We start from the raw sequence: 12,155 nt of genomic DNA on the forward strand, positions 1-12,155 counted from the left end.
ATCTATGATCTCCTGAATTCTACAGAAGAAAAATAAGGGTTTTAAGGTTCACAGTGTACAGTGAACAAACACTCTCAGTGTATATTAGACATAAACACCCACATGTCCCGTGCACGCACACACAATTCACGCATCAATTCGTTTTTCCTCGTTAAACTGCCGCCACAAGTGTATAACACAACCACTTCCTGTCACCTTTGAATAGAGGCATAAAATATTGGCTTCCTCACACACTCAAGTCTTTCTGCTGCTCTTTTATGACCTTACTGTGTATTTAGTTGGAGGCTCGTAAAAGACTGAACTCCTACTGAGGAGGAACCTTTCTTTCTTTCTGTCCTGCCTGCCCAGCAAATCTTTTTCCTCGTCTAATGGATTCTGAATGGGCAGTAAAGCTAAAATTCACTCTGGTGTTGGTTAATTAGAGCGGTCTCTTGAGCTTCCATGTCATTAATGTGAACTAAACCTAAGGATTTGTGAAACCACGATTCATGAGTTTGTCTTTCCTCTTTGACATTATGCTCCCCAGCTTGCTTCAAGGTCTCAGCAGAAATCCCTCTCCTGTTGTGTCTGGACAAGTGATGGCCGTGAACCAGAGCGGAAACCTTCAGATAAAGGGGAACACGATGTGATGAGTGCCAACAAAGACATGAAAATCAATGAGAGGATGACCTAGAACAGGCGGCGAAGAATACAGATTAAGGGACAGAGGAGAAGATGGATATATAACACCAGATAACATGAAAGTCTGCAGCCACATCAATACTGTGGAAGCCACATACTGTAAGCACATGGTGTTACCTCTCTGAAACACAAGAATAGGGGTTGAGGATTTCACCATGTGTGTGTGGGTGAGTGAGAGTGTGTTGGCACGGCTGCTTAAACGCATGTTTACGAGGTTTTTGTCCCACTTTCGGAGATTCCATGCGAGCATGACTGACTGTGTGTTGTTGTTATCCGGGATTGAAGTTACACCTGTGTTTGCTCCAGTGGTCGTAAACACATGCACGAATACTGGAGGAAACAGATGGAGTCCAAATGCCACTGCCTCGGACATTCGGCAGATTTACGAAGTCTGCGTCACTCAACACCGCTCTGCTCATAATCTCTCAGAAGTTTAAAACAGAGGAATGTGAAACTAATGGGCAGCCCTTTAGGTTTGAACGACTCCAGAAGAAGAAGAAAAAGCAATAACAGGATGGTGAAGGAATTCCTCCCCAGCAGGAAATATATGTTCTCTCTGCAGTGATCTTTTCATTTCCTCAGCATGGTCTCAAGGTCAAAGCCAAACTAATTGGAGCTTAAAGGGACTGAGTGACATTAGACTGGGACATATCAGATCTGTATACAAGACAAAACACACAGGCAGTCTGTCTGCCACCCGTCGCTACTGTCAACTGCTGCATTTTGTCTGCCCGTCTTTAATCAGCCGCTGCTCTCATTCTTCTACGTTTCTTCTACATCCCTTATCCCTCTTTTTGCATGCCAGGGTGTGTCTCATAAAGGATATGATATTCCTGCCCTGTCATATATCTGTGGGTCTCCCTTGGGGTCAAGTACAGTAACTTCAGTGAATGATGGGGGAAAGGCGTTTCTCCTCTCTCTAATCACTGGGTTGGGCCTGTTGGTCTGGCCATAAGCATCACCTTCGTGACAATCACTGGCAGACACATAAATACAAACACACCTCCTCATAGGCATACTCTTGAACATGTCAGATAAAAGAAACGGGATACTATAATTAGAGAAGGAAAATAGCAGAAGTTGATGACTGAGGATTCAATTGTGCAGAAAATGCTGGTCTTTCATGAAGGAACGTGAATCAGCTTCTTCCTATTTTTCTTTTGTAGTCACGCTGACTTCTCAAAAACATCTAAAAAAACATCACCTTGAGATTTCAGGACTTTCCCTGATTTTTATGAGAACCGCTTATAAACATGTGATGTTTCTACATGGGAAAGGTTACCGCTTCAGTACTTTTCTAGCGTGTTCTAATGAGGTCAAGGGGCAAAAAAGAAGATTTTTTACACCACTTGGGTCTGTTGGAACCTAAACAATGACGAAGTAAAGCCAGTGTCAATAGAACACAAGTGTAAAATGATTGCCATGCAGGTAAAGGTAAACAAGACAAAAAGTAAGGGTTAGATGAATGTAACACTTCTCGTTTGCTTCTTCTTCTCTTGTCTGCGGCTCTTTTTCTTTTTAAGGCAACACGGAACACAACACGGCCCCCTAAGTCACGCACCACACGTAATATTCTAATCCAAAATCTCATACAGTTTTATCTCTACGGGTTTTAGAAGAATAATATTGCTGGGGGCGACATCTTACACAGACCTGATTCTCCAAAAACAAATGCATATCAGGTTTAAAAACAAGGAACCTTTATCCCGATGGAAAAACACATAGGTTATAGGTTGAACTGTTTTGTTGCCCTCAGTTTGTAGAGAAAACAAAGGTGTAAAATATTCTCACGCAGTTGTTTTGGCATGAAAATCATTATAAAGCTTGTAGGGGCTCGGACACATTTCCTTCATGCATGCTCTCAGTCTACATGTGTCTTTGATTTCTATGGAGTTTATGGAGTTCGGTGCCCCCAAGTGCCGCAAAGGGGTTTAACTACCAACGTAAAGAATGCACCGAGCGTCTTAACATCTTGTTTTCATTTTACATGATTTGAGTTGGGAATTTACTTTTATTGATTTACATTATTATTAGCTTTTCAAGCTTTTTTTCAATACATTAAGATCCAGTTGTGCTTTGTCATTGTTTTCGAGTGCAGACTCACCAGTGATCCACCAATAGGAAAGGGGGCTTTCAAACACACACCCACAACGCTCAGAAGATCTGTCTAAGATGATCACATCGGACTTGGCTTCAGTGGTCTCTGGCTGACAACACCATGGCATCAGTAAACTAAATCACATAATGAACATCAGTGACATGTCAGTAAATATGTTTAGAAAAAAATTATGAACCTCTGATCAGGTTCTGGAGAGGTATAAAATTGCTCCTGTAGCTGTGCCTATACGGTGTGATATAATCTGAATTGTAAGTCGCTTTGGATAAAAGCGTCTGCTAAATGACTGTAATGTAATGTAATGTATTTTGGTATGAAAATACTATAATTCACTAGCTTGTGACAGACTGTGCTGTTATTACTGTGATTTAATTGTCTTACTTATCGTTAATTGTTTGTCTTTGATGTATACCCAGGACTCTTGGAGAGCAGTGTGCTGACTGGAATATCAGTGAAATAAAGTAAACTGACATTGAATTGCAAGTGACAGAGCCATAAATTAATTGGATAAAATGTTACCTATTGTCTTATTCAACAAATATAACAAAACATGTTTCTGAAATACATTACATTAAATACTACTTAAATCTATTTAGTTGATAGTTGATAATTGGCACTAATGACACCGTTTCTATAACGCTAAAGACACATTGCGGTGCGCTGCAGATAGTCAGCTCTCCTGTGCAGAAAATTGTGAATGATTTCCCTTCAGTGATTTCAGAGCTGGGACAAAGTTTAAACTCCGCCCCTCTAACCGTCAGCCAATCATGTTTGAATATTCAAATAAGCCACCCATAAAGATGACTTGGAGAGGCAACTGTGACAGACCATAAGAACCTTTACTCCTAAACCGCAACTCCATACTACTTTTGTGTTTTGAATCAGACGCTTGGATATACAGCCGGTCCGCCGGACACCAAGATAACTTTTAATTCAGGATATTTAAGAAGAAAAAAAACTTAGCAATAATATGGGAAAAGAAAATATCAGTTTTTTGTCTGTTTGGATAATTTTGGGGAACATCTTTGCAACTTTTTCTTCTGACCCTGAACTCACCACCACCACCACTACCACCACTGTGTTCGGTAAGAGCAACCTATCAGCTTGTTTGCCTGAAAAAGGGAATACTTTCATGATTCATCCGCAGGTCTAATGAGGCAGCAATTACATGCGGGGATCAGGTTCATTCCTGCATGATGTTCCGTGTTGACCGCGAGTAACCCTGTGAAACGCTTTCACAGTGCAGGTTTGCATCCTATTTCATGCCATTTAGGTCCATGTGTGCATGAAGCAAAGCGGCTGCTACGGACCTTTTGTCTGGAGAGAGAACAGAGGAAAAACAAAACACTAACGGTGAAAAACAAGAATGTTGTAAAATAAAATAAAATTGCATTATTTTCGAGCGTAAAAAACAAAAACGTACTCAATGTTTAATTTGAAATAATTTGTAATGGTATTTTTTTCCATTTCAAACCATTTAGGTTTGTTTGATTACAAAAATGAAGACTTATTAAGTTACAAAACAAGACCCAGTGGAATAATCAGATTCGTTTAGGTTGTATCCAGTTTTTATCAACTGAACTGAATCTCTTAAGGAATTCCAGGCTTTTGACAATATTGTAATGTTTAATTCATTTTATGCTGGTACAAATACAGTGGAGACAAAAGGGGGCGACACTGTCATGCACTATGTCTCTACTGGTTCACTGACACACTGGTGTGATCAGTGGTCCATTAGTTTGACAGATCGAAAAGCAGCAAGTTTCGTAATTTGCATGAAAAAGTTTCCTGTTTGTTGATGTGTGTTTATTTTGTCCTCTGCAAGACAATTAGTGATTAAACTGTTTCAAATTGCTGCCTGGTAGTCGTATGTATGCATAGAACTGGAAGGTGTAATAATACTGTTCTCTAATGTTCAGTTTCCCCGACTTGTGCATGCAATCCTCTACATTTCTATCATACCATAATGATCTAATCCACTGTATACTGTTTGTAACAGCAAACACCACAGTCACCGGTACTCCCCTGCCGACCACTTCTGCATGGATCACAGACTTCACTGACATCGTGTCCAAGTTCTCCCTGCGTACCGCCGACATCCCAGATGACGACATGTGCTACATTGTGGCAGGCAGCCCAGAAACCATCAAAGAGTGCGAATTCAACTCAGAGACACAGACCTTCATTGTGATACATGGATGGACGGTATGCTAAACTCAATATATCTCATGTAAAGTTGTCACCAGCATGCAGTACTATAGAAAACCATGTTAAAATCACAGGTATCGCAGCAGGTCTATCTTATGGGTGCCTGGTTTGTTAATTAAGTATTTATTTGTGTATTATGTATGTAGGTTATGTGCTCTGTTTTGTTTTGGTCCACTCAGATGAAAAACTCTTATTTCTCCTCTGGCTCAGAGATAATTATGAAGTGAAATTATACCACCAATACCAGTTTTCTTATAAATGCCATAAAACTAAACTTAAAATAGAGTCTTGCCAATGAAATGTCGGAATCGTGAATGTTGAGCCATGTCCAAACTGATGAGATGAATGTAATAGTAAATGCACATTTCAGAGCAGATAATGGGATTTAGTCATGCAACAAGATTTGAACCTGAAGACAATCGAGCTTCTCTCCAACCACACAACACACAGAACGAGGGCTAAAGCCAGAATGAATTACGCCATCCAGCAGCTGACTGAAATGTGTGTGACCGTGTGTGTGTGTGTGTGTGTGTGTTACTACAGGTGACCGGGATGTTTGAGAGCTGGGTGCCCAAACTGGTGTCTGCTCTCTACGAGCGTGTGCCCAGTGCCAATGTGATCGTGGTGGACTGGCTGACCCGTGCCAACCAGCACTACCCGACCTCTGCAGCCTACACCAAACTAGTGGGCCGCGACGTGGCCAAGTTCGTTACATGGATACAAGTAAGTGTTTTCATTGATCAGTGTCCAGCTGGCTGACAAACGGCTGGATCATAAAGTCAAAAAGTGGATTTCCCCCACTGTTTTTGCATCACCAAAACTTTCACTGTATTCTACGTTAATCTGCCAGCAAAGAATTTAGAGCAGCCGGAGAATCTGTGACAAATTTGTGTTTGCTGATGTAATCCTTTTGAACCCAGTGGTGCTGCTGCAGATATGTTTTCCCTACAGGTTATGATTTTAAACGCCCTATAAAGGTGTTTTATGGCCGTGTCTGTGGCTCACAGCAGCTTCTCATTACAAGGCTCAGAATTTAGTAAAGCTCAGACTTTGTTTGAGCAATTTAAGGGCAAAAAGGGGTGCTGGCAGGAATAAGGCTTTCATTTGTTTGTCATTTATTTACATCAGTTCCAAGTTTAAAGCTTGTAATGTTTTGGCAAAGCATACAATTACACAAATTAATTCTCATCTTGAACATCTAAGCCTACTATTAGTTTTAATCCCTCTAGCAAGTCGGTGTGATTTACATTACGTCCACATGTTCTTCTGGCACATCTGATCCATCTCCTCGTTTACAGAAAGAGCTGCAGTTGCCCTGGGAGAGGATTCATCTGCTGGGCTACAGTCTGGGAGCACACGTGGCTGGAGTTGCCGGAGACCTCACAGACCATAAAATCAGCAGGATCACAGGTGAGAACGTCCATTTAACCAATGGATCATCATCTGCTTATTTACAAACAGTGTTTAGATCTGTGTATTGAAAAGTGAGTCATTGATTTCAACCGCCTCCATTAGAGCAGTGTGTAACCTCCTTTTTACAAATGCACGAGAACATTTACGACCATGTGTATTGTGTTTTAGCTATAAGCTTTTTGGCTCATTTCTTCGACACCTTAATGTCTAAATTTAGTCTCTGAGCCAGTGAATTAATGCGTGCAAACATACCATACTGTACTGTAATGTAAGATACAGGCCCTGCTCGTAAAAACAAAACACTACACCAGTGAAATATAATCAGCTGTCGATTTCAGGCCCGTATTGTAAGTGTGGTGTGAACCAGTCAGTGCCAGTATGCGGGTCCAATTCATATTTGTCCCCATGGAGTTTATTGAGTCGGAAATCTCTCTGACCTGCTTAGAATAATGGTATGTTTACTGTGATCAAAGGCAGGAGCCCATTAACAACCCGCAATCACTGCTTCACATTGTCCTTAGCGTCAGTGGTTCTGCAGAGCTGCACATGAAGAAAAGAGACTAAAAGAAACACACACTCAAATGTTTAAATGTACTGTTTTATCGGTAGGTCAGTCCATAAAAGTGATCATTCAAGAGGCATTTATTTCAGCTTTTATGTGTCTTTTATGATCTACACAATCAATCTTCATGGAAAACTGCACAGCAAAGAAATTCTTCCAAAACAGGCGAGGCGTCGCTGAGATTTGCCTCCCTCTCCTTTTATCTAGGTCTGGATCCTGCTGGTCCCACCTTCGAGCACGCAGACAACCAGAACATCCTGTCCAAAGACGATGCCCAGTTTGTGGACGTCCTGCACACCAACACCAGGGGCTCCCCGGACCGCAGCATCGGCATCCAGAGAGCCGTGGGCCACATCGACATTTACCCCAATGGAGGCACTTTCCAGCCTGGCTGCGACATCCAGAATACATTGATGGGGATTGCATCGGCAGGCATCAAGGGCCTCCAAAGTATGTCCACATGTTCTTCTCATTGTTCGTTCCTCGCTACACTTCTGCTTGTGATGATGCTTTGGGGTTTGGTTACAATCTATATTCTGTAAACTAAACTTCAACTAGATGACCTGGTGGCATGTGGGCATGTATCTGCCCTTATTATTTGACTCATTTCATATGTCCTGGAATGTAAAAAAGTTACGTATAAGTGACGAAAGCTTAAATTTGTTACCAACCTTCTTTTTGCAACAATGGTTTTGTAAACTGTCATGATAGGCTTGTGTAAGTTTACATGTTGTCAACAGACACTTTAAGTCTATAAAAGCTTTCAGAGCTACAGTTAAAATATGTTTGCCTCCAGTCGTAACAGCCACAGATTCACAGACGTGTTTTAACTGCGCAAGGCAGCGAAAAGTTCAAAGTGAGAAAAAGCCTCACATGAGGAAGACATTTATACCGTTGCATGACGCCACGCCATAGAAGGCGCAGTGTTCACAAGCGTCTGTACTCTGTGTGCTTCAGATATGGACCAGCTCATCAAATGTTCCCACGAGCGCTCCATCCACCTGTTCATCGACTCTCTGCTGAACACCCAGCAGCAGAGCATGGCCTACCGCTGCAACTCCAGAGAGGCCTTCAACAAGGGCATGTGCCTCAGCTGCAGGAAGAACCGCTGCAACAAGCTGGGCTACAACATCAACAAGGTCCGCACGACCCGCAGCGCCAAGATGTACCTCAAGACTCGTGAAATGATGCCTTACAAAGGTAAACACGGGGGGGAAAGGAACATGCAGAGAGGCGTTTGTAGGCTTTGTGTCCTGTGCAGTGCTAGAAATAAATACTTTGAACTACTGTAGAAAAGTCTGACTGGGTTTATGGACTTTACCAAGGATTAGTAAGATTCGAGTTAATGGATGCACATACCTTAATAGGAGTAATCCTCAGTGTGTGAGCTACTGTTGTTTAGTGTGGATGTGGCTGCGTGGAGCCGTAATTCATATTAGTACAGTTAGCAATGGTACAAATAAGACTACATGTAATGTTCACACAGCTGTAGACATGTACAACAAGTAGCAGGTATTGAGGAGGTCACATGACGAAGAGGTCATGGGTATTTTAGTTGCTTGGAGTATGCTGAGGTAATGCAACACCACTACATGTGATACTCTATGAATGGAAAAGTTTATTTAAGAATTTGGTAAAAGTCACAGTTATTTCTGTGCAAAGATTAGCACGCTTGGTAAACAGTTCTTTTGTAATGGATATATATGAGGGTGTGTGAATGTAACCAAGCCGGATTTAGCACAAATCTGTGTTTAAATGCAGAACTGTGGCAGTCACATGAAGACCGAGAACGGTTACATAACGTAACTTTAAGTAGTGGTTTATGAGAGACGTGGGCCAGTTGCTGAGAACCCGTCAATCTGTGTGAGAGCGCGTCTAAAGTGTAAACTCTGTTTCTTCTGTCGTAGTGTTCCACTATCAAGTCAAGGTGCATCTCTTCAGTGAGGACCAGCTGAGCTTCACCGAGCAGCCAATGAAGATTTCTCTGTATGGAACCCAAGGAGAGAAGGAGGACATTTCCTTCGTCCTGTACGTACATTAATCAGCACCATTTTTTTTACATACTGTCATTTTAAAAAAACAACCAGAACATGCATGTGGAAATTACAAGAGAAAGTTGAGTCATGGTCAACAACAGTGTTTCCTGACCATAAATATAGACCATATTGGCACCATTGCTATATATGTCAAACACATACACACACACACACGCACATACCACGGACGCCTGCACTGCGTCAATATAGATAGTCCAAACTGAGCTGCTGACCTTTGAACTTTGCTCTTCTTGTCAACCCTTAGGCCGGTCCTGACCGGTAACACCACTTTGTCGTTCCTCATCACCACCGATGAGGATATTGGAGACCTGATGATCGTGAAGCTGCGCTGGGAGAAGGACACAATCATCAGCTGGTCAGACTGGTGGGGCAGCAGCAAGTTCCACATCCGAAAACTGCGCATCAAGTCCGGGGAGACCCAGTCCAAGTGAGTTCTTGGTCTCCATCACAAACATATGATTATCTAGAACAAACTAGAATAGATCCATTGACACTTCAGACTGGAATTCCTTTTTTTTTTACATGTTGTTGTTACTTTAAAGTGTTTTTTCTTTCTCCATGTGATCTCAGGGTGATCTTCAGCTCGAAGGAAGGAGAGTTTGCCTACCTCGTCAGGGGAGGAGAAGATGGAGTCTTTGTCAAGTCGAAAGAAGACAACATGAACCGTAAAGAGAAATTGTAAGTTGAGGAAAAGCTTCCTGTATGTGGAGCCTTGTTATTTATTATCAATTATTAATTGACATATTTCAAAACCCAGTTTTATCAGAAGCTCTCCTGTTCACTATTGTCTTTTCTTCTCTGCAGGATGCACAAGCTGAAAATGCAGGGCAGTCTTTTTGAGCAGAACAACGCTTAAAAGTTGCACTTGAACACATATCATGCACAGCATCCATCTCTACACACATAGCCAAAGATGGACCGCACACTGCAACACTGGGAAAGCCATAGCAAGCAACTGGACATATACTGAATGCTGCCTTTTTTTTTTTTCTTCTTCTAAATTTTCCTCCTGTTGTGCCTCTTGACTTCAACTCCCATTGCAACCAACACAACCTCATCCACAGTGCTGGAAATCAGTCTGCTCACAAACTCTCTCCTGTCTCTTTGCATCTTCTGCTGCTGACACATGTCACAGCTTTCTTCGTGATGATGTGCTCACATATGACAAATGTATATTTTCAGTAGCATTTGCTGCATATCTTTGTAATCATTTGGTTATGCTTCTGTAGCCCATATATACTGTTTATACTGATTTTGATGTACTTTTAACCCCTGAAGTGTTTTTTTCTTTGCCTTAGTGAACTTGGATTATTGTTTATGTATAAATGATTCAGAGTGATAGGCATAATTTAGGCACATCTTTTGTTTGTTTTTTATTTCATAAATGTGCAAAATTATAATTTTGTCTCTAATGTTTTTCTATACTGAACCACTAATTGCAAACAATCGACAGGGACCAAAGAAGTATTTACTATCTACTGAATGGAGAATCACAGCGGTCTTTGTAAATACCTTTTTTGATCAGTATTTTTTACATATATATATATATATATATATATATATATAAATATATGATATATATATATATACACAATCATATAATATATGATTGTGTTTTGGTTATTGTGTCACTGGTCACTTTAAAAGGCTCTCTGTCCCCTGCAGCCATTTAGATGTCAAAGGTCATTGAGATTGCGGTCCAACAGGGAAATGCATCTTTTAATTTGGGTATTTTTTTTCCTGAAATTGAACTGAGGTCACTTTTAAATCCAATAATGGCTAGGTGCTCTTTAATTACTTCATGAATGGGCCAACAGTGTCTCACCTGCAATAGTTTACATCATTGACTTAACTCTGTCTACAACGTGCCCTTATTTTGAAAAGGTCAAACTGTACTTTACAAAATTGCTGAAAATAAACATGCAAGCCCTGATAATTTGTGATGGACCTACATGTTAGCCATAATACATCTCAAGAATACTTCATATTGTATTTACTGAATGTACATTTATATATTTGTATATTGAGCTGTAATATATTTTGGGAGGCTTCCATTGTCATCTGTATTTTTTTTTTTTTTTATAAATGAAGCGTTTTGTCATTTTATGCACAAGGCTTTGGAAGGATCAATTAAATTGGTCTCCATGCCAGCTGTTCAGTGAATTTACTTTCATGAACTGAGATGCAGTGCACTGTATAAATAAAGAGCCCAGGATGGTTTAATAAAGAGATGAACCACATATTCCAATACTCCTGACTGCTTTAGTTGCTTTTAGATAATGATAAGATGATTAAAGCATCAAAAGATTGTAGGAATGAATTGTCACTCTCCAATCAGATAAAAGAGCATCTGCCTGGTAGCATCATCGTCATCATCATAGCTCATCGGTTTTAGAAGCAGGTGAAATAGATATTTAAATCTGATCACTCTGAGGGATCCACCTAAGCTCCTTGATTCAGGGTGACAAAGTGGTACATTTTCTACCAAATGGAAATATGAAAAAATGAAAAACATCAACACGGACAATGATTTAGAATGTGCTAAATATTAAACTATACTCCATATGATACCAGTTTTGGTGATCAAAAAATGTATTGAGCTGAATCCACTATACTTCAACCAGTGTCAATGCAAACTCTGCACTAATGCCTCTTATGTCTTGAACTATTCACAGTAAACATATATACAGCAAATGTTTTATTATGATTCTGATGTATATCTATGAGTTTGAGCTTATTTGCACCAGATGTGATTCTAGCACCTGTAAAGAGAGTTTTATAAACTTTTAACAAATGAAGAGTCTTGTATATGCAGTATTTCAAACAAAAAACACTGAGTAGCACAAATACTAGTAGTTTAAAAAGTACCCTGTGGAGCTTTTTATTGTGATCAGACACATTTTCATTCACACCCAAGGTTTCCTGTTGTCTGAGAAACATGCTCAATGCATTCCTTTCCTCAAATTACATTTCTAAAAATGCATTGGCCACATGTCATGCTTCTCTTTCTTTGTAATCTAAATTAAAGATCTGGCAATGTCAGTTGGTTCCAGTGTGAAACATTTTTGGACTATTGGATGGACTGCTTTTTAATTTGCTACACACATCCCTAGTCCTG

The 12,155-nt window shown here is 40.4% G+C and overlaps 1 protein-coding gene across 1 annotated transcript; it reads left to right on the plus strand.

Moving 5' to 3' along the window:
* The first annotated feature begins 3,634 nt into the window (after nt 1-3,634).
* lpla (lipoprotein lipase a) lies at nt 3,635-11,277 on the plus strand. Its single transcript, XM_079157579.1, has 10 exons — nt 3,635-3,882; nt 4,797-5,002; nt 5,549-5,728; nt 6,304-6,415; nt 7,188-7,430; nt 7,938-8,180; nt 8,888-9,008; nt 9,282-9,464; nt 9,608-9,715; nt 9,842-11,277. The coding sequence occupies exons 1-10, from the start codon at nt 3,768-3,770 to the stop codon at nt 9,891-9,893; spliced, it is 1,563 nt and encodes a 520-aa protein (XP_079013705.1). The 5' UTR covers nt 3,635-3,767; the 3' UTR covers nt 9,894-11,277.
* The last annotated feature ends 878 nt before the right edge of the window (nt 11,278-12,155 follow it).

Source organism: Pholis gunnellus, assembly GCF_910591455.1.
Source record: "Pholis gunnellus genome assembly, chromosome: 4".
Classification (NCBI taxonomy): Eukaryota; Metazoa; Chordata; class Actinopteri; order Perciformes; family Pholidae; genus Pholis; species Pholis gunnellus.

Excerpts from the sequence above, each read along its gene's own strand:
- lpla (XM_079157579.1), top strand. The coding sequence starts at position 3,768 with ATGGGAAAAGAAAATATCAGTTTTTTGTCTGTTTGGATAATTTTGGGG. Across the intron at positions 5,729-6,303 it reads AGTTCGTTACATGGATACAA|AAAGAGCTGCAGTTGCCCTG; the intron begins GTAAGTGTTTTC and ends CCTCGTTTACAG. Across the intron at positions 6,416-7,187 it reads TAAAATCAGCAGGATCACAG|GTCTGGATCCTGCTGGTCCC; the intron begins GTGAGAACGTCC and ends CCTTTTATCTAG.